Source organism: Syzygium oleosum, unplaced genomic scaffold (assembly GCF_021117445.2).
Source record: "Syzygium oleosum isolate NSW1041296 unplaced genomic scaffold, Sole_v2.1 Sole_v2.10, whole genome shotgun sequence".
Taxonomy (NCBI): Eukaryota; Viridiplantae; Streptophyta; class Magnoliopsida; order Myrtales; family Myrtaceae; genus Syzygium; species Syzygium oleosum.
Window position 1 is genome coordinate 12,166,084 of NW_026607494.1, and position 22,808 is coordinate 12,188,891.

Here is a 22,808-nt window from a genome sequence, read left to right on the forward strand (position 1 = left end):
GGATGGAGATATGGTGTAAAGACCCGGCAACCAATATAGTCCATCCTTAAGCAAACCTTGGAGTAGTGGTGTTATGGTTTGCAGATCCTTCACAACAAAATGAAATGGATGAAACTAAAAGAAATAGTTGTTATCACATGTAAAATTATGTACAGAAAGCATATTACGTGTAATGGTAGGGATGAAGAATATTTGAGAAATGAAAAGATTTGTTAATGGGGGTTTTGAGGGTGGAAGAACCAACATTAACAATGTCTAAACTTGCTCCATTACCTACATGAAGAGATTTGTTACCGTTATCTGGTGTAGAGCTCTGAAGATTGGTGATGTCAGGCGTCACATGGTGAGTAGCTGCAGTATTTGAAAACGAGTCTTGCTACAATGGGGTAGGAAGAATCCCAGCTATATTAGCAGTAGGTTGAGGTGCACTGTTGTTAGACTGCGAATTCCTGAAATAACATCTTGCAGCCATAGGTTAAATTTCTGACAAATTTGGCATCGGTCTTTCCTGTTTTTAGATCGATTGCCTGGGTTTTCATAATTACGCCAATTACCTTGCCAACGGTTTTGAGGATTTTGGGTGGTAGAAAGTTGGAAATTGGAAATCGGTTGCAGTTTAGTAGTAGGGGTGGATGATGGAGGGATGTCAGTGGTAACATTTGCCTTTACAGGCATCGTGGCAGATTTCATTCGAAACTCATGATTGAGGAGCAATCGATGGAGTTTAGGAAAAGTTATTGGATCAAGTTTTGTAGCCAAGACAACTATAATGTAAGAAAAATCTGAAATGTACTTAATTTCGCGAAGATAAGTTGAGATAGACTTGTTACCTTCGAACGTATTTTGGAGTTGCATATGAAACTGAAGAATGCTTGTACGTGATAGAGATCCAAAGGCAGTTTGTAGAGACTTCCAGACATCGACAGCAATAGATAATCCAACCACATAGGATAGGACATCAGGTGAAAGAGAATATAGTATCCAACTAAGAACAAATTAGTCTTTCCGAATCCATTCATCATATGCAGGGTTTAATGCAGCAGTATTAGAGCCTGTGGGGGTGATGGTTGGAGTGGGGCAAATAATGCTACCGTCAAGATATACCATTAAGGACTTGCTGTGAAGAAATGGAAATAACTGGGTTTTCCACAATAGAAAGTAATCACCGGAAAGTTTGAGGCTAGCGTTTGTATTTATAGAGTTTGTCTACTAACTGTTATAATAATTACATGAGATAAGAATGGACTAATTCAAAATATTTTGAATTTTGAATTAGTCCATTAGAGTAATAATTACATGAGATATAGTAATAATTATAGTAATAACTAATTAAGATAAGAATGGACTAATTTAAAATATTTTGAATTTGAACGAGTTATTGTTAAAAGCCAATACACAGATGAAGCTTCCATAATGCCTTGCCATTGTCGAGTGGATGGTTTTGGAAGAGGGTAATGAAATCACTTTGGTGGGTACGAATATGACATACCTATGTGTGTGTATATACAGATGTTCCCGCATGCGTAAAATTGAGCGCATTTGTTTAAAAAACTGTTCAAATCTAGAAAGATCTTCTTCTTTTTTTGGTAAAGGTAAGATGTATTAAACTTTTCAACGCAAACATACAAGAGGAAGCCGAACACAAAAACCTCGAACCAGAAGTGACAGAGAATGTCCCGCCAGGTTCAAAGGTGTTACGGCAAAGGCTAACCAAGCCAAGGGACTAGAAAAGCTAAGCTATAAAGAGACCAACAGACAAGCCAAAGAACCTGTAGCATTTTAATATATTGAATACTGTGGCATTTAAATATATTGGGAGATGAACTGAAAATGGAAATGATAAAACCATTGGCAATAGTGTACGATATAAAAATTCTTAAATTTCTTAAGGAAGAAAATACCCCTGAAAAAATTATGAAAAATATCTTAAACCTTTTGTACGGTGGCCAATTCAATTTTTGACCTTTCAATTTTATCAATTCAGTCCTAAACTTTTTAATTGTACCAATTTAATCATAGACATTTTGACGATTTGCCAATTTAGGCTCCGTTCATTCCCCGGAAAACAACTTCTAGGAAAACGTTTTTCAGATTTTCCGGCGTTCGGTTCACGGAAAATAAACTATTCAAGACAAACATTTTCCACACCTTCAAAAGTGAGAAAAATGTTTTCCGCTTTCCATATCTATTTTCACCTCACTTTCTTCACCAAACACATTTTACTTTTATTTTTTCTTTTATTATTTTTTATTTTTTAAAAAATAATTTTTATTTATTTTTTTATTTTTTCATTCTTTTCTTTCCTTTTCTTTCCTTTTCGTTTTCTTCTTCCTCGGCCGGTCAGGGTGCGCATGAATACCATTCTGTGCTCGGGAACTATTTCTGAACAGAAATGATTTTTTTTTATTCTGTGCCCGGAAACAATTTCTGAGTATTTGAAGGCGTTTGATAAACTGTCCAAAATTTCTATTCCTATAGTAGAAACGAACAGAAATGCGTTTGGTAACTACATAAAATTTATATTCCCAAATAATATTTTAATAATATTTTGAATTGTTTAATTTTTTTTTTCTTTATACCCATTTTCTTCTTTGGCCATGGCCGGTCGCCGGCGACCGGCGGCCGGCTAGAACCGGCCACGGCCCGGGCCGGCGAGGGCGTCACGGCCCTCGCCGGCCGCCGGCGGAGGCGAGGCCGCCCTCGCCGCTGGGCAAGGCGGCCTCGCCCAGATCGGGTGAGGCCGAGCCTCGCCGTCGCGACCCACGGCGAGGTCGGCTTTGCCGTGGGTCACGACGGCGAGGCTCGGCCTCGCAGATCCGGGCGAGGCCGAGCCTCGCCGTCTGCGGGCGAGGCCGCCTCGCCCAGGCGGCGAGGTCCAGCCCTCGCCCTCGCCGGCGAGGGCGACCCTCGCCTCCGCCGGCGGCCGGCGAGGGCCGTGACGCCCTCGCCGGCCCTGGGCTGTGGCCGGTCGCCGGCGGCCGGCCCAGCCCAGGGAAGAACAACACAAAAATAAGAAAAGAAAAAAAAGAAAAAGAAGAAAAAAAACTGATTCTCAAAATTGTGCCGAGAAACAAAAAAGCAACTTTTTTTTACTTCTTGTTTCTCGGCACAAATTTTTGTGTGCCCGGAAACAAAAAATTTACCAAACGCATTTCTGTTCCCAAACTATTTCTGGGAACAAAAAAACAGAAATTTTCACTGTCAGCGGCCATAGGCAAGGCTTGGCCTCACTCACCCAAGGCCGGCGAGGCCGAGCCTAGCCTCACCTCGCCAGTCTCGAGCAAGGCTCGGAAAACATTTTCCATATCTTCTTTCACCAAACACATTTTACTTTTATTTTTTTAAATACTAATTGTTATTTAGTTGTTATTCTTTTATTTTCTTTCCTTTTCTTTCTTTTTCATTTTCTTCTTCCTCGGCCGGTCGCCGGCCACAGGCGAGCCTGCGGCCGGTCACCGGCCATCGCCATGGCTGGCAGAGGAAGAAATAAAAAAAACAAAAGAAATATTAAAAATTATTTAAAAAAATTAAAAAAACATCAACGTTCGTTAACTATTTTCTTATAAGCGCGCGTACACAGGCACATGGGCTCATCTAACTTCCTTGTAAACCGCTTTTACGTGTCCAATTACATGTGTTGCTCGAAAACGCATACTATCGAAAGCTGTCGGACACTGTTGCTCGAATATGCAAACTGTTGAAAGCTGCGACAATGTTTCTCCCAATCATGTTAACTACCCCACGAAACCAGAGCAGTGTTCCAAGAAGAGATTACCCGAGCACAGATGCATCTCCACACAGGTGAAAGGAACTGTCAAACTGTCATCTTCAGATTCACAAAGAGAGAGCAGGAACAAATTTCATTCAATTTCTAACTGATCCTGAAGCATCAAATACGGCTTCAGCATGAACAGAATAGTCATGTAAAGAAAATTGTCACAGGAGCAGGATACAAACAGGACTCCCTTCACCTTCTGCATTTTACAAGTATAAATGAATCGAGCATTTCCTATTGTGTAAATTAGAACTCATCTGTAAATTGTTTCTCTTTAAAAAGAAAAACCAAGAAGAAGAAGAAGAAGAAGAAGAAAATAATAGTCACAGCTATCATCATTCTGTTTCGCGTCCTCCCCCTTCCACATGAGAAGAGGCCTTTTCATTTTCAGTTGAAGGGTATCCCTCAATAGTAACCCCATTTTTGTTATTAGGTGATGGTTCCGTATTTTCAAACTCTTGAGAAGATTCATCCTTTCCAAGTTGTGGGGAATGCGTGACATCTGAAGCAGCGTCATTGATGGACAAGTCGGAGATCTCACTGGCCAGAACTTTGTCATTCTCGCCGTTTGCAGAATTCACTGGAGATGCATCTAGATCAGGGGATTCACCCATCTCGGATTCACCAGCCTGTTGCTGCAGGCTCCAATACATGATGCTTGCTGTTAAAGTGAGGATCATCTTCTGGTTTACCTGTCCTCATGGCAAATTGAAAATAACATCAAGAAATGCTAACCGATAGTTTTTTCGACTTGGCAAGTCCAAAGCAGCTGTATATTATATAATGTGGGGGGAAACTTAGCAAGATAAGCAGACAATTTTCAGTTTTCTGGCAAAGTGAGATCAGCCACTTTGTCCAAATGACGAAGCGAAAAACAAAGAAGCCCTTTCTGTTTAATCAAAGCTTAACTAATAACAAGTTGTAAACAAGCATTTTAGGTGTTATCATCACGTACTGTCAAACTTCTGAGAGTTCTAAGCAGACTGTCAAGAAATAAACGAGGCATTTATGACCCAGTTGCCACCAGAGACTTACAAACCAACCTAATGAAGAACTAAAAGAAAAGGGGAGACAGATGGTTCAACTTCAGGGTAGTGTCATGTCATATGATCAACAAATCATTTTCAGGCACAAAAAAATAAAGAACCATATTACAGCAGTCAGAAGAGACACATTTCTGAAGAAGCAGAAAAATTAATACTGAACCATAACTAGTACTGAAAGTGAACAACTTTTTTCCTGGACAAGTAATGTGAACTACATATCTAAAGTTTATCAAAGTGGAAGTACCTCTATAATGTCCTCAGGTAACAAGAAGATGGAACACCCAAGCTTTCTAGCAACACTGATTATATATGTGGCATTTAACTTCTTATCCTCATCTGCAGATAAAGCGTGAAATATCATTACCCATGGTCCACACGAAACACACTAGTGTGGTTGATGGAGTAGAATAATGTGACTCATGTAATCCATTCCGTTATTTTTATTCCCGAGAAAATAGCAATTTCAACATTCAATTTCGCAATATACAATGTGTAAATGTAAATATATCATATCTAAATGAGGAATGAGAATGAACTACCAGTTTCCCCTTTCGTGACAAGACTCCAGTTGACCACCCTTGGCTCCACACAACTAAGAAGCTCAAGAAAGAAAATCCCAGTCGAAAGGTTCTTGTCCTAATAGGGACAAAAGAGAATAGTAAATTTCAAACTTTGAATTATGATTATTTCGATTCTAATGCGAGCTGTTGTCTGGTTTTATTACCTTAAAGCTCTCCATTTGGGATGATCTACCTGCCTTCTTAACTTTTCTGTTTGCCCAATTCAAAATGTCGGCGTCAGTTATTTCCTTACCTTGCGCATGAAATCTAAGGTTTTTCAGAAGCTGGAGCATAGTAAACCTCATCAATTGCCATAAGAATGCTGCAGATGCCAAGAACAAGGAGTTAGCAATGCATCCTAGCTTATAGGTCATGAAACACTTCCATTTCGGAGAAAAGATGAGAGCACTCCTTAAAACTTAATGATTCTGATGAAGGAATACAGCTGCTTCTGCAATATAACGGGAGGATCTAGATTCAACACAAAAAATGAAGACAAAAATTGCAAATTGGATAACAGGAACTGTAAAGCAAACAGGAGACAAGACATTTTCGAGAAAGTCTTTTTTCCACCAGAGGAAGAGCAAAATGACTGAAAAAGCCAGTTCAGCTAGGGCCAATTAGAAAAGGAAGAATATGATTTTAACTCCCAAAGACGTGCAAAAAGGATGAAGAAATACTACGAGTCTTCACCCACGAGATTTTAGCAGTATGCGATATGTTGAGGTAGTGAGGGAAGAATATTTACAAAGAGAAAAATGAAGAAATACTGAAAGATGCTCCCTAATCCATATTTCGCTAAGAATCTTCCTTAGCTTCACCTCAAGTTTTGTGGCAAAAAGAAATCATGAAAACAATGCATGACCCATATATATTTCTCTCCGCTCCACCAACGACCAATCTGTGTACTTCTAATAGTTATTTTACAAACACCAACCAGCAGAACATCATGTGAACTACAACCTAAAGACCAAAACTTGCCTGAAACATACAAATGGTTTCGTTGAAAAGATAATTCAGTTAATAAGAAAAAGAAAATCAAAAGTTGGAAATAACCTAGTATGAGCTTCTTATTTCCTTGCACGATATCATTTCCAGCTACATTCACTAGGGAGAAATTCAACTGCTTTCCAATCTTGATAACTTGGTTGCAGTTCTCAACTTTTCTAAAGGGCATCTTTATAGGAGGCTTGGTGGCATGCTTCCAATTAACTGATCCTGGCGAAATCTTGTCGAGCACCTCTAAGAGAACCCATCTGAATGAAATTTTAGACATTACTTAAGGTTCCACAAGTAAATATCATAGAGAAGAAAATATGAAATCTCACCCATTCCTAAGATCCTCAAAAACATTATTGACGTATGTGGCAGTACCAAGACTATTAATCCACAAGCGGAAGCATCTCTCTTCACGAGAAGTTTGCGTGTCATCAGTCATCATCTCAGCAAAGGAAATCTTCTTGGTATCAGTTGACAAGCCATTCCTGCGAAGTTAAAAATTAATTTTGTCGTGTATTACTTTCTCAAAAGGTGGAATATGGTCTTAATATCGATTTTGAATTTCCACATTCTCACCTTTTCATATAAAATTGGCCAAATGACAAAATAAATCCCAATCTTTTAAGGATTTTCAGTTTTATCCTTAACCTTTTAATCCTATATGAAAAATGCCCAACCTTTCAAATTTGTTTCACATCTATCCCAGGTCTATAAGCAACACTTGTGAGAGATAATATTTCATTAGATTCCTTCCCAAATTTCGATTTTGCCCCTAGAGAAAGAAGAAATATCTAGTTTTATCATTCAAGGGAGGATATCTTAGGAAGAATGATTTGAAATATGAATAATTCCAGAAGAATATTTATCAGGCTTGATATCAACCATAATCTAAATATTTCTAAAAAGTTTTGGTATAATAAAAATAGGATCCTCTAAAATAATATAGTCTTAATTGCAATGCTATAAATACTTAAGGCAGAAGAGGGCAAAAAGGTAAATGAAAGACAATTTTTGGATGGAGTCTAGTCTTAGGATAGATTTGATATGATTTCAAACAGTGAGGTTTTACTGCAATTTGACTCATAAGATTAACACATGGCAGAGCCAGGAAATCCACGTTTGATTATCTTTTGATAGGAAAATAAAATTCAAAGTTGATATTTTTAACACTCGCTGGAGAACCAAAGTAACTCAACCACCACAAGGCTCAGCAAGCGACACAGTGGAATCTTGGAGAAATTAGAATAGAAGATCTAGCACAGGTGAATGCAAATAGGGAAATGTAAACATCTAGTTGTGTCGACTACAGGGAAGTGAAGAAAGCACACGTTACGCAGTGTAATCATGGAGAAATGGAATAGAAGATCCAGCACCAAAAAATGCAGAAAGATAAGTACACATTTAGTTGTGTTAACTATGGAGTAGCAAAAAAGCACAGTTTTCACTGATCATAAGGCTCTGGTAAACCACAATCACCATATTATGTTATTCCTTATACACTACTTAAGACCTGATCCAATCAATTATCAAAACCTTGTCATCCCCACCAATTCCCACTCCATCACCGTAGGTTTAAGCAATCTCACTGTTTCTAAATAATTGAAGAAGAGCAAAATGTAGACAAGAAACTGATAAATAAGGCACCTGTGTTGGAATATTTGTGCCACAAATGCAAGATTAAGATTTGGTGAACCCTCCACAATATCAGTAGGCGTGAGATATCTTTTGCACTCCAATTTCTCTGCTTGCTCAAGTACCATGTTTGCTCTTTCCTTGGGATCCTTTGCATCCAAAGTGGAGCGGCTAGCATGTTCTGGAGCAAGAGCATTGAGCAGGTAAGCATAAGCCTCACCATCCTGAAAATTTATGGGTTCAAAGAGTCAGACAAGAACATAAACAAAAATAACTTTAAAACATGCTTTATGAGAACCAGACAATACAAATATGAGCCATGGCTCATTTCTGACGGTGATTTTTTCTTGTTTCCAGGTCTACAGTCTACTTACCAGTTGTGCTAACATGAGCAGAAGAAAAAAGCTCTGGAAAGAACACTAGCAACTCAGGATACCTTTACTGTAGCATTTTCTAGTAAAGATGCGGAAATCCAAGATCATTTGCGAATTTAAGCTGATGAAATAATAACATCTGTGATGATGCTCCAATCTTAGGGTTAGCAGTTTCTATTCTACGCATAAAAAATACTAGTAAACTCTTGCTTACCTTCACATCGGAGGAAAAGTTTGTAACCTGCTTATCATACCCAGCTTTCTTTAGATGAAAATTCATCCATTTCAATAAAACTTTCTCAGGTGGTAAACCCAGTAGCTCCTCTACATCCTGCAACAATATGAATGCAACAACAAAATAATAATTTCAGTACAGAGCTTCCTTGCTCGATATATTCAAAAGGAACCTTAAACTTCAATCACCTGGCTGTCATCCACCAATTCCACAAGTTGAGGAGTTTTCTTCAGGTTGAGATCAGCCAACAATTGGATCTGATATAGGCACCGAGAAAATGACCAACTTTAGAATTGATAATACATAAATTCACCTTACAATAAATAAACAAATAACATCCAGTTAATTACCTTTATAATTTGAGAAATCAAACCAAGAACCAGATGAGGCTGGAAAATCAAGACAGAAAAGAAGAATAAGATTTCAAAAGTGAAACAAATCTATGCTAAGAACAAAATTAGAATCTGCTCTAGGTTTAACTTACCCTTGCTTCAACCAGATCCTGTGTACCAATATTTACAACTGTGCAGCCAATGGCCTTTGCAGAATTGAGACAAAGAGTATGGTTCTCATTCCTCTCCCATGGATTGAGGACACTTTTGGTGTTAATAGCTCTCTCGTCTATGGTACCAGGGACAGCCACATTGATGAGCTTACTGCATCACAAAACTTTAGGCATCAATGAACGGTAAATCTTCTATGCATGAATGCACAATTGGGAGGTCAAAAGAGTATGTACCAGAGAAGAACTCCATCTTTTGCTAGATCAAACAAAGCATTTGTCCCTGGATCGAGAGGAAGATACTTGTTTAAGAACGGATCTTCTCCCAGATAGCTGTTGATATGGGCCACATAAGAAGCCTTTTCTGATACATTTATTGTGTGCTGGAAAGTGGTTGTGGCTGCCTTAAGAAACGAAGATGAATGTTTCGAACCGCCAGATTTAGCGGTTGCTCGAGCTTGCAAATTCAAAAAGGCCTGCCCAAAGGAGAAGGATTTCACTATTATTCTTTTGACACAACTCAAATTAATTTCTAAACAGTATGAATTTCAGATGTCCGTGCTCTACTTTGCTATGGCAGTCACCTTTATAATCCCACCTTGACAAGAATGCTATTATGTGCATGTTTTCAGCGTCTGCACAACTACTTACCATCACCAAAAGAATAACAAAACATTGTGTTCTTAAAACTCACCCGAAGGAAAGACTCGAAATCAATTTCTTCCTCCACGTTTGTACGTGATTCCCCAAGAATAGCCCTAACCTCATCCTCGTTGAACATTTCACTGAAAGCTTTCAATTTTGCAAACACAGGCGGCAAATCTCCGACAGTGACCCGGCCAGATTCATTTTTTATTGAAATATACTGAAAAACCAATAAAAGACCATTCAATTAGCCACCAGAAAACAGCCAATTATAAAGCAAGTCATAGGAAACAATCAACATAGCCAACCCAACAGGAGGACGAAAATGCGCATCACGAAAAAAATGCTCACTCTGGATTTAAGGGTTCGAAGCTCGACTTGGGTGAATTGGCTCTGCAGCCATGGATCAGATACCAGAACGCCAACAAAACCAGCCATTTTATGCCTTCCTCTGCTTCAAATCCTGAAACCAAACAACAACGATAATCGCCAGCACGACATGAAGCACCAACTCACGCCACCAAGGTTCTCGCACGACAATGAACAACAAAAAGAGGCAATCTCAGATCAACATAGAATCGCGAAAAGGATGAAATTTAGCAAAACAGCGTATCGCGTGAATAAAACAATGCTCTTTTTGCCATTTCGAGGATCAAATCAACCAAGTAAATCCCAAACGAGACACCCCACAAGAGCACCTCGATCGATGGCAACACAATCTAAGCACTACCCATTAACGTCCGCGCCCCGGAACATCAGATTCGGATTCGAGAACGGACCTCGGGACGTCAAAAACAGAGGGGTAGAAAGGCGTCCATGAGTTTCTCCGTCAAGTTCCAACCTTTCGGGCGTTGGTGGCGACGTCCAAAACGAGTGATCGGATTGAAGGAATGAACGACGAACGAATGAATCGCGAAAGGCATGAAATTTAGCGGAACAACGTATCGCGTGGATAAAACAGTGCTCTTTTTTTTGCCATTTCGAGGATCAAATCAACCAAGTAAATCCCAAACGAGCACCACCCCACAAGAGCACCTCTATCGACGGCAACGCAATCTAAGCACTACCCATTGACACCCGCGCCCCGGAACATCAGATTCGGCTTCGAGAACGGACCTCGGGACGTCAAACACAGATGGGTAGCAAGGCGCCCATGAGCTTCTCCGTCAAGTTCCAACCTTTCGGGGCGTGGGTGGCGACGTCCAAGCGAGTGATCGGATTGAAGGAACGAACGATGAGCGAATGAATTGCGAAGGGCGAGAGAGATGGAGAGAAGGAGGGAAGGAGGTAGAGGGAGAGGGAGAGAGAGAAAAGCGTGTGGCCTTTGAGGACCCGCGAAGGGGAGACAGAAATCATCAAAACAAGGATGTCGGAATGCCTAATATTGAGCGGATCATTTGCCCTGCCCACCCCCCTCTCTTCTTCCTTCTGTTTCGTGGGGAACGTTGTGGTTCGATTATCAGCACATAAATACCATTGCTGTGCAATTATTATTATTATCATCATCATCATGTGGGTTTCTTGTTTGATGAAATTAGCTTAATTTAATTATTACTTGCATAATTGGATCTGGGGTTTTTGTTTTTGTTTTTTTCGTTAATTGCCAAAGATGGGACCTAGAGTTTGGAAGGGGGAGTCTCGCTATGACTTGGCGTATTTGCTCAAGTTTGCCTATAGGTTTTGTATTTAAATATTGGGAAAAAGCCAAAAAAGAAAACACAAATTATGTCTGTCATAACACATTTAAAAAATCCTAAATTATGTTCACCATAACACATTTACTTTAAACTATTTCTCGTGACACAAAAAAAAAAATCCAAAATTTGTATTTGTGTGATATATTTATCCTCCGTTAAGATCCCGTTAGGTGATTTCTCAGTCACAACAACGTCGTTTTTATTTTACTTAAATCACGTGAGCACCATGTCCACATCATTTGCGTTCTAGCATCAATGTAAATAGATTTTTAACGGTTCTTATTGACGGAACTTTCACAGGTACAAGTTTGAAATTTTTTGTATCACCGAAAGAAGTTTAAGGTAAATGTATCACAATGGCCTAATTTGGAGTTTTTTTGTGGCTTTTGCCCTTAAATATTTGTGACAAATTTATGTTTACTAAAGCTCTTCTCTAATCTTGCACATCCAATCATATGTTAATTTTAGTGCTATAACTGTGATAATAATCACGAAGCGTAATAAATCAATATTTACGAGTCAAATGTGAGTCACGTGGCAAAATTATGCCTCATGTCTTGCCCCGTGGCAGTCAAAGAAGCAAATGAAGTGCCACATGGCGATAGGGGGAGCAACCATATCTCGATTTCGGTTTTAGTTATATGTAATGGATAACAGATGTGGGGTGAATCGGATTTGGCCCAATACAAAAGCTCGAAAATTGCTTACAAATGGAGGTAGATGAAGGGTCGAAATCATTCAAACTTAGGACCTCGTACTTCAAGTCCACATGAATCTGTGGGGTCATAATGAGTAAAGTCCATTTTCAAACATGATGAAGTCTTGAATCATCATCAATTGGGTAGCTTGTCATGAGACAAACTCAAGCCCACAAAAAAAGCATCACATGATCATGGCCTGTATGAATTGATTGCTGTGGCGAGCGACCATTGCCATGCATTACTGCATGGAAAAAATCTCCTACAAGAATCAGTAATTTCCGTGCAAGGAGCCGGTCGTTCTCGTTGGTGACAGATTACCAAACTCGTGAACAATTTATTGCGGCTCAATGAATGGCTCATGTAAACTCCATGTCCATTCGGAGGGTCACGAAGCAAAACCAATTTCCGTACTTTTCCCAGATTTGCTGATCTGATAGCTTCTCGCTTGAGTGTCTTGGTCGAAAATATGCGGATCGAGGTTAATGGGTTCTTTCATGACACCCTATTTTGGCTCAATTACGAGCACAATGCAAAACGAAATCAACAAATTCGATTCTCTGATGATTGAACCCGAAATTTTGCTTCTGCTGGAGTACATGAGTTAGAATGACCAATCTCACCACAAGCGGTTGGCTTCTGCAATTTTCAAGCTTTGAAGACACATGAAAACATCTTTGACATTTTCGGAAACTGAGCTCAGCGTCAGCTCGCACTAGCCTCGCCGAAGAAGCATGCAATGAATCCCCAGTTTCTTGTGGAATCACGAATAGAAAAGCTTTGTTCCATTTTTCATCATCAAGAACAAACCAACTGAATCAACAATGTGGCACTGAATAAGCATACTAATAGAATAGCACTAGCTGAATTCACTTTCTCCTACGGAACGTCAATAACATAAAATCCCCAAAAAAATGGTTTCAAATCAAGCAATCCAATCACATCCAAACCTACCGTCTTAATCTAAACCAATGGCTCATTTAATCAACTTCATCGTCAAGCCAACATTATAATCATCACGCTTGAAACAGCAAAGAACAACTGACTTCGAATTCCCCAACTGACAATCTGTGGAGACGAATTCTTACTTTTTTCCGAAGAAGATGATGGAGAAGTTGCATTAACATTTACTTCACTCGGAGTATCAGCAGCTGGGCTAGCTTCAGTTACAGGACTTGGTGCTGGAGCTGGCATTGGTGGTATATCAGTACCAAAGATTGCCTCCGGGAGAAGTACGCCATCCACTTGGTACACTGCTACCGGGTCGGTGGCAAGCACGCTGCTACTGATCTTTGTATTGGTCCACCCGGAATTGACGTGCACGTCTCCAGACAAATAGGTGAAATTCAAAGTGTATTGGCCCCCAGCGAATGTGCTGACGGGGTTCAACTGGCTCAGGTTCTTGAAATCAGCGAGACTGTAGTAACGCGACAAGGCGTGGAACAGGAAGAGTGACTTGAGCTGGTCTTGCGTGAGGTTGGAGAGGGATGGCTCCTTAAGCGATGAGAAGGCCTGGTCGGTCGGTGCAAATATGGTGATGCCATCCTTGGAGTTGTTGGCCCGGTCTTGGAAGGTGTCCATGACTTTGGTGGACTCGAGATATCCAAGGAAGGTGTGGTATGGGCCTGCTACAGTGAGCAGTTGCGTGAGGTTCACATGGTTGGGTGTCGGGGCCGGCGCCGGAGCCAGACTTGGAGGGGGAGATTTGGTGGTTTGAGCTTTTGCTTCTGGAGAAGCGAATAGCAGAATAGCTGTGGTAATCAAGAAGATCATCGTTGAATCCATTTCTCCGGAGAATTCGCGTTACTCTCTGCAGATTATAACTTCCAAAAGTCAAAGTTTGCTCTTATGTTCACATGTAATGGGAATGTTGACAAATGACAGGGAGTTTATGAAAGCCAATCAATGTCGATTTGTCAAAAGCAACAACACATCTTTGTGAACAAGGACGCTGTATAAATCCGTAATTATTAATATGTCTATGGTTTAGAAAGTTGCAGACGAAATAATGAAATTTACTAATGTTAAATTACCAACCCGTTAGGCAAATACGGCCTGTGTTTCCAGTTTACAGATTCTTAGAACTCTCACTGTGAACATGTAAGGTTTTCTCTTTTGGGTGGACTGAAATTCATAGCAAGGTTACAACAAAATCTAGATGCAGACCCCCAATTAGCTAATCCAACGAATTAGAAGTTCGCAAAAAGAATGTTAATCAAGCTAATTGCAAATGCAAAAAGAAAATGTGACTGCGAGAAGGCAATTTGAATGTGCATGCACAGTTCAGAAAGCAGCAAATTCATAATGTTAGAGGATCCTCAAAACAGATCAATCCCAGAAGACAAGAAAACCATTGCCAAAACCCAGATCTAACACCTACTTTCGGGTGCTCCGAATATCTTCTTTTCTTTCTATAAATTTTGTCTCTTTCCCTGTTTATGCTCAAATCAGGAGCTTCCCAGCAAAACAAGCAGACCCAAGTCAACACTCTCTCACACAACCCCCAAAATGCACATCAACTAGCAAAGAAGCAGATCTAGATCAGCTCAAAGTTACCCACGACGCCAAAACGACAGAGCTCAAAAAGAGCCGTGGAAGCAGCATTGGTAAACCGCAGATTTCAGATGAACCCGGCAACAACACGAGGAACATTAAAGAAAACAGAAGCAACGAGTCAAGAGATCACAGAACAAAACCTGAAGAAACAAGAAGGCAGGACTCGAGGAAAATACATATGGTGTTGGGACTGGACGACAATGCTTGATGCTGATACTCTGCAGTGGAAGGTTTAATAGTGAAGGACTTGAAGTGAGTGGACTTGCTTGGGAGCACGGAGCGGAGTGAAGTAAACAAAGATGGGATGTTCTTTATTATCACACTGTAAGATGGAAGCTACTTGAGGTGGGTAATAGCTGGTGAAACTTTAATTGTTTTTTGGCCTTTGTACAGCTGGTGAAGAAAGAGCAGCAGCCGAGAGCGGGTACATAAAAATGTCATTTGGTTTATATATAGATTCAATAGTTGCATTGCATTCTTCTAAATTTAAAGGAGATTTTGCATCCGGTGATTGATTCCAATGAGCGAACACATAAATATTATATTTCTCGACAGCCCGCGATTGGTGGGTCCAAATCTCAGTTGCTGTACGGCCGATGGCCCGAATAATTTGCCCTAACATGGACATCATAAACCAATTCAGGCCACATTGCATAACATGTCTCCCAATTTTTATAATATATAAGACAAGTTCCGGTTCATTTGTATGGTCTAGTCGACCACGATGACTCTACTAGGAAAAACAAAACTCTGACCGTTGCGTGATACTTCGAAGAGGGACGCACGGCGGAGAAAACAAGGCCTCTAAAATAATTTAATCAAAGCAAGAGCATGTGATGCTCGCCGAAAACTGCGCACTAATTGAGGTTTAGCATCTTAATGAAACAGAAATCTCATATTTGACTTTCGCAGACAATTTCTATCCTCTAATTTTTTAATTTTTGCAGTTTGGGATTTCTATGTTCTTGCATGGGAATTGGTTTTGACTTCCAAAGTCGTTGCCAGATAATACAGCGTCGAGGTGTTTAGAGATTTGTTCGTGATGCTAATTGAACTCGTGACCGTAAAAGATAATTGACCTTTTTACTAGAAGACCAACGATCTTAACTGCATGGAGAAGATAGGATATCAAAATCTTGAGGCCTTTTTGCCGAAAGGACTACAAGTTCAAGCCTGACTCGTTTGGGCTTGACCCGGCTTTATCCATGTAATTTCATGAGGACCCGAGCTTTAAGAAGTTGACAAATAATTGATTTGGTACTAGTTGTATTTGTATTACAAGTTTTTATAGTCGTAGTATTATTAATCGATTTGGAAGATTTGCCAAAAGAATAAAATAGAAAAAGGAGGCTCAGCATTTGAGTAGCATCATCTTTCATGCTGCTTGAGAACCATTTGCTACATCAATCTATCTTATGTAAAAAATTACTTGTCATCCTCCCTCAATTAATTGAATCGCTAAATCCCAAAAGCCGTAAAAAAACAAACACATCATTATGTGCGATCTGACTTATGGCCAAAACCATGAGGGCCAAGGTACCTTGGCCCCCAACTTATCAAACTTAACTATCCCAATATTAGGATTACTGTACTGGAAGTCCTAAAACTTATTATGAAAATTTAATTAAGCTCTAAAATTTCAAAATTGAAATCAAATCCTAAAACTTGTCAAATTGGTACAATCAAGCCATTCCGTTAACTCCTTTAAACTTATTATGGAAGGACTTGATTGTACTAATTTGATAAATTTTAGGACTTGATTGCATCATTATGACAAGTTTTAGGACTCAATTGTACTTTCGTGACAAGTTTTAGGATTTTCAGTGCACTTATCCTCCAATGTTTATATAGGACTAATAATATAAAAAATCTCAAATCAGTATACTTTTGCCGCGTTTACTTTAAATTAATTTCGGGTCACAAAAAATCACAAAGTGGCAAACTTGCGCAACATTTACTTCAAAACAGTGGCAGCTGGCAAGGAAGAAAGACTAGTTACTAAATGCAGACCCAATTAGCTAGTCCAGCGAATTAGAAGTTCACAAAAAGAATGCTTATCAAGTTAATTGCAATTGTCTATGCAAAAAAAAAAAGTTAATTGCAATTGCAAAAAGAATATGGGATTGCAAGCAGGCAATTTTAGAATGTTGGAGGATCCTCAAAACAGATCAATAACCATTGCCAAAGCCCAGATCTAACACCTACTTTTGGTGCTCCATATCTTCTTTTCTTTCTATTAAATTTGTCCTTCTCCCTGTTTCTGCTCAAATCAGGAGCTTCCCAGCAAAACAAGCAGACCCAAGTCAACACTTTCTCACACAACCCCCAAAATGCACATCAACGAGCAAAGAAGCAGATCTAGATCAGCTCATTACCGACAATGTCAAAACGACAGAACTCAAAAAAAGCTGTGGAAGCAGCATCGTTGAACCGCATATTTCAGATGAATATGGTAACACACAAAGAACATTAGAGAATAGAAGCAACGAGTCAAGAGATCAAGGAAACAAAACCTGAAGAAAAAAGAAGGGCAGGACTTGAAAAGAAAAATAGGGCGTTGGGGCTGGAGTTTGATGCTGATGCTTCTACTCTGGAGTGGAAAGTTCGACAGTTAAAGGACTTGGAGTGAGTGTACTTGTTCGGGAAAACACTGAGTGGAGTGATGTAAACAAAGATGGTTCGCTCTTTATTATCAAACTGTAAGATGGAAGCTACTCGAGGTGGGTAATAGCTGGTGAAACTAAAGTACTTTTTGGCCTTTGCACAGCTGGTGAAGAAAGATCAGCAGAGAGAGAGAGAGGTACATAAAAATGTCAGTTATTTTATATATATATAGATTCTATAACTGTATTGAACTTTTTATTTTAAGTAAGGAGTGATTGATTTGGACAGATATATCATAGTAAGTTATACAATATAATAGATTTCTCGATGGCCCACGATAGGTGAGCCCAAATGTTACTATGCTGTACGGCCGGAGGCCCAAACAATCTGCCCCAACATGCGCATCACAAACCGTTCTGGCCACATTGAACAACGTGTCACTGTTCTTTATAAAAAATTAACCAATTCTGATTCATCATATATATATCTCAAACTTATATATTCTAGTTGACCATGACGACTCTTTAATGGAAAAACAAAAATCTGAGCGTCGAGTGATACTTTAATAAGGGATGCATGGCAGAGAAAACAAGGCCTCCGAAATAATTTTATTAAAGCTTAGAGCATGTGATGTTCGCTGAAAACCGGGCACCAATCGAGGCTAGCATCTTAATCTAACAATAATCTCATCTTTGACTTTTCCCCAGACAATTTCTGTCTTGTTATGGGAGAAGGTGCAACCCCCACATGTCTCTTCTTTTTCTTTTTCCTTTTTTTTTTAGCTCTTGCAGTTTGAAATTTGTATTTTCTCGCATGGAAATTGGTTTTAATTTCACAGGGCATGCTGCAACTTGACCACAGTGCTAACCTTCGTAAGTTCGTTCATCACATGAATCAAGCCCGTGCTCTTATGAAAGATAATTGACTCTTTTACTATGTGCGGAAAAAGGTAGATTATCAAAATCACGTATGCTCCTAATTACCAATGTACAGTCTTATCCATCATGGATCGATGTGAAAGGGGTTGAAGCTTATGGGGTATGGAAATACTGTTGCAATAATCACAATGTCAGTATTTTGCATCGAAATCACAATTTCACCCGTAACTAAGGATAGGTGGAAAGGGGGCGCAGATTTGCGGTCTCCAAGCATGAGAAGATGTCATTGTAACCCCTCGTTTTAGTTTGGACAATCCCTCCTCTCTCTTTCTCACTCTTCAGCCCTCTCCCCAGAATCCAGCTCGTTTGTCTCCATCGCCCAAGGTGCTGAGCCTCTACCGCCATAGAGATCCGTCGCCTCGCCGTTGTCGTCGTGCCCGGCGATGAGTTCCCTCCCTCCCTCCACCTTTCTCCCCTACAACCCCCGTCTCTCTCTATATCCCTCCCTCTCTCTTTGTAAAACCCTTTTCTTGTCTTTGTTTGAGCAACACATCGCCGTCGAGCTCATTGCATGGGGCGGAAGTCGATGCGGCATTGAGCTCTACCTCGACCTGCAATGCCGTTGGTCTAGATTTGGAGGTGTGCTTTAGATTAATAGGCTCTACAACATCCATGGCCATGGAGGGAATCAAGAATCCAAATCTAGAACCCCGCCTCTATATCTGACGGCGTGGCTGGTCCATCGCCATACACCCAGCCACATGCCTCATTCTTTAGCAATGACGAGCAAATAATGCCACTACAGGTCAATAACACTATAATTGTTAAAATATATCTCGAGTTTGAGCTCAAAATGAAAATCTAAATATTTTTGAATTGAATATTTTGTAGACATCTGAGGCATACCATAATACGATAAATGTTTTTTGGTAAGTTGAAGTCTGCGAAGAAAGAAAGAAATTATACGCACGAATTGGTTTCTACGTTGAAGTCAAAGTTGGAGAAGTCTGATTGTGTCAGAAAAGGAAAGTCCACTATGGTGCAGTTTGTTGCCAAGTAAAAGAAAAGTGAATAAAAAAAAAAGGAAAGAAAGAAATATACGAAATCTATTGCACGTTGGAGAGAGGGGCTGATTTACTGGGAAAGTCAACTATGGACTTTTCACTTCGACCAACTTTTGGCACATATAAATATATATACTCTGTTTTGTATCAGATGTTGAGAAGGGCCGTTTTCATCGAATGCCGTGGGAGTGCAAGTGAAGTCCCGTTGGTGCTGGGTGCTTAGCATTGGATTCGTGATTTTATCTATGGAATTACACTAAGAGTTTAAGTGTTTATAGAGATTAAATCTTACAATAAGATTTGTGTATAATTTTTTCGCGAGATTGAGAGATTATTTCGTGAGGAATTATTGAGCTAAACACTGCATGAGTTATTTGATGTAATTTGGGCTTATGAAATACTTAGAGGGTTTGAGTGACTTGAGTGTAGTTGTAATTTCTGTTGTACCGCTTGATCTATAGTAGAATTCCGTGCTGCTCTCCCCATGGACATAGGTCACTACGACCGAACCACATAAATCTGGTGTCTGATTTATTTTCTTATTCTGTTATTTTATTGTTCGATTGCTTGGCTTCCACAACAATTATCTTAAGGACGAAGGAACATAAATAGGCTATTTTTGCATATGATATATACCGATGTTTCGCTATGTTTACCATCGAATAAATTGGATGAGAATAACATTAGAATTCTATTTCTACATATCAATAAAAACCGGCATTGAAATGAAAGCAGAGGTTAGAGGAGGAAAATTACGTATCGATTTCCTTTTCCACAATTTCGCCCCTCCCTGAGTTAGGTATTGCAATTCCTTTTTATCTCGCCCTTTGACTAGATTTTTGCGTTCTCTGCTCACTAGATTATAGCTCAACATGCATCAAACACCAAACTCATTTGTTTGCCTAGAAATTGAGTGCAAATTACCCATGCTAATTCCATGGAACACATAATACGACCACTCTAATTTCAAAATAGTAACATAAACGAAAAGCATGTTTATGCCATTCGATTTAGTGTTTTGATAGATTGTGAGCAGAATCCTTACATCGCTCTAAAGCCAGACTAAGAAGTCGATTCATTGTTTGTATATATGCACGGAAGGCTTGGTCTACAAACACTCGTCAAGTTCATTCAAGTTTGTTGGAAGATATGCTTGAGATTCTTGGAAGATGTGCTTGAGATGTGGGAATCAATCCAGATTGTGATTGATACAACACATCAATCAAGGATTAGGATGAATCAATTTGAGATTAGAATAGATTAGAATTGATCCATTTGAATTTGTCTTTTCCTTTTATTGTTCATACTATGTACTATATATACTGAACATTGTACAGGTAAAAATTCAAGTTGAATCAATACAAATTCAGATTCTCTTCATTCTTCTCTTTCTCACTTTGTGACATGGTATCAGAGCGTAGTTTCTGATTAGCTTCTGCCATTTCTGATCTAGCCTCAGCCACCACAAAACTGATTGCCCTTTCTTTTCACCATCTATCCTTGTTGTTGCAGAAAAACTCTAACCTGCAAAACAACGTTAGCACTTCGGTGTGGAAATCAGTACTTGAGCAAATAAATACAAAAACACAAAGGTCAGAATTTTTTTCGTACCAAAACCATGCCAAAGGACTCATCGTCGTCAGGGGAGAATCAAACTCCAGGAAAGTCAAATATGGAAGACCCATCTCATTCACCTCCACATTCGGAGCAATCAACCGAAGTGGTGTAGAATCAAGGATCTGGGTTCCAACCACAACCCATTCAATGGGTTTCTGTTCAGGCCCAGCCAAACCAGGGGCAAGCCATTCCTGGCCAGCCCATTCAGTGGATGCCCATGCAGGCCAACCCATTGGTAAATGGACCGGCTCAAACCAGTCCTTGGTTTATTCCTCAAGGGCCAATAAACCAGGCCCACGGCAAAAACACCCAACCCGAGGAAGGCCCACCAGCCACTAATGGAGCAAGCCCATTCCTCGAGCCGGGAAGATTTCACCCGGGTCAGATGCCCGAACCGGGTATTGCGGGTCAAGAAACAAATACCTACCCGATTCTTCAACTCGGATACATGCCCTACCAATTCTATGCAGTGAACGGCCACCTGGACTCCACGGCCGACGGGCCCGAGCTACGCCTCATCAGCCAACCGCTTACTGGCACCGAGAACTACTCAACATGGTCTCAAGAGTTTTGCCGAGCATTGGTAACAAAGGACAAGGACGGTTTCCTTAACAGAACCATCCCCCTTTCGACCGACGACCGACTGGCACAACTTTGGAAGAAATGCAACCAACTAGTCTGAAAGTGAATCGGCAATTGCATATCTCCAGAAGTTGCAGCCGGGCTTCCCCCGATGGAGGATTCGAAAATCATGTGAGATAACATAAAAAGAAATGTACGGGAAAGATCGAGCGAAAATCTTCTCCCTTACCCAAGCACTCTCGGAGTTGAACAAAGGGAACATGTCCATCACGACATGCTTCAACAAGCTCTCGGCGCTTTGGAATGAATTGGAAGCAGCCGAGGAAAAAATCGAAGGACCAGAATCAACCTTGCAGTAGTACAAAGGTATAAAGGAGAGAGAAAAGGTAACCCGTTTTCTCTTGATCTTAAATGACACATACCTTTCGTTTTGATCACAGATTTTGGCCATGGATCCCGTACCATCTCTCGGTTGGATTTACCAACTGGCTATTCAAGAAGAAAGCCAGCGTTTTACCTTGTCGGAATACACGAAGGGAGGAGAGAGCATCTTGCTTGCGGTGAGCCAAAAGAGAGAATGCAGAGAGACACCGAAAGTCGAACTCATGGCCATAACCTAACACTACAAAAAAACCGGACACCGAAAGTCGAACTCATGGCCATAACCTAAGAGGAGCTACGTTAGGGTTAACTGATGAACTGAGAGCCTTTAAAAGGCATGATATGGACGGCCCAGATCACATGCAATGATCGGACGGTCCACGATTCGGCTTATCCGCTCCCGTATCGGATGGTGGAAACGAGGGGATAAACAAGCAATCGAATGGCCATATTTTTGCCACGTCATCAAGAAATTATGGGCAAAATTCAAAAGGGAAAGGTAAATTGTTTTGCAATTATTGTAAATGCCCTCATCATACAATTGATAATTGCTGGAAATTACATGGCAAACCCACGGAAAAAGGAAAAAAGGAAAAGGAATTCTCAGTAGCTTATCAAGTCACTGGCCCAATTGGTCCAAATGATAATAAAATTAATCAGCTCGTTACTTATGAACAATATCAGCAGCTTATGAAGGCCTTGCAGAAATTGGACAATTCCGACAAAGTGGGAGATTTTTTAGGTATTTCCCATTGTCTGATAACGTCTCAAGCAATGTATGAATAATTGACTCAGGTGCTAGTGACCACATTATCTGCGATAAAAGTTTCTTTTCCAATACCCATAAACAATTAAGCTTTCCCATTTCGGTGCGATTGCCAAATGGAAATGTCACATACGTCATAATGACTGGCACAATAAATCTTAGTCCTCTCATAATCCTTAAAAATGTCCTTTATGTAC

At 40.0% G+C, this 22,808-nt stretch overlaps 2 protein-coding genes across 3 annotated transcripts; both read right to left on the reverse strand.

The window, feature by feature from the left end:
• Nucleotides 1-3,845: 3,845 nt before the first annotated feature.
• Nucleotides 3,846-11,209, reverse strand: LOC115679879 (fimbrin-5-like). Its single transcript, XM_056315504.1, has 15 exons — nt 10,885-11,209; nt 10,120-10,231; nt 9,818-9,988; nt 9,361-9,599; nt 9,106-9,277; nt 8,972-9,010; nt 8,810-8,878; nt 8,601-8,717; nt 8,025-8,236; nt 6,710-6,865; nt 6,438-6,637; nt 5,546-5,703; nt 5,361-5,457; nt 5,066-5,157; nt 3,846-4,467 (listed from the first exon to the last, which is right to left on the reverse strand). Exons 2-15 carry the CDS (start codon nt 10,204-10,206, stop codon nt 4,111-4,113), a joined length of 2,166 nt encoding a protein of 721 aa, XP_056171479.1. The 5' UTR covers nt 10,207-10,231; nt 10,885-11,209; the 3' UTR covers nt 3,846-4,110.
• Nucleotides 11,210-12,933: 1,724 nt separating this feature from the next.
• On the reverse strand, nt 12,934-17,421 carry LOC115680060 (fasciclin-like arabinogalactan protein 7). 2 transcript variants are annotated; one of them, XM_030603818.2, is made up of 2 exons: nt 17,233-17,421; nt 12,934-13,973 (listed from the first exon to the last, which is right to left on the reverse strand). In XM_030603818.2, exon 2 carries the CDS (start codon nt 13,946-13,948, stop codon nt 13,160-13,162), a length of 789 nt encoding a protein of 262 aa, XP_030459678.2. In that variant the 5' UTR covers nt 13,949-13,973; nt 17,233-17,421; the 3' UTR covers nt 12,934-13,159. The 2 variants fall into 2 exon arrangements, with proteins under 2 accessions (XP_030459678.2, XP_030459677.2); XM_030603817.2 differs by lacking the exon at nt 17,233-17,421 and adding an exon at nt 14,860-15,193.
• Between the last annotated feature and the right edge of the window lie 5,387 nt (nt 17,422-22,808).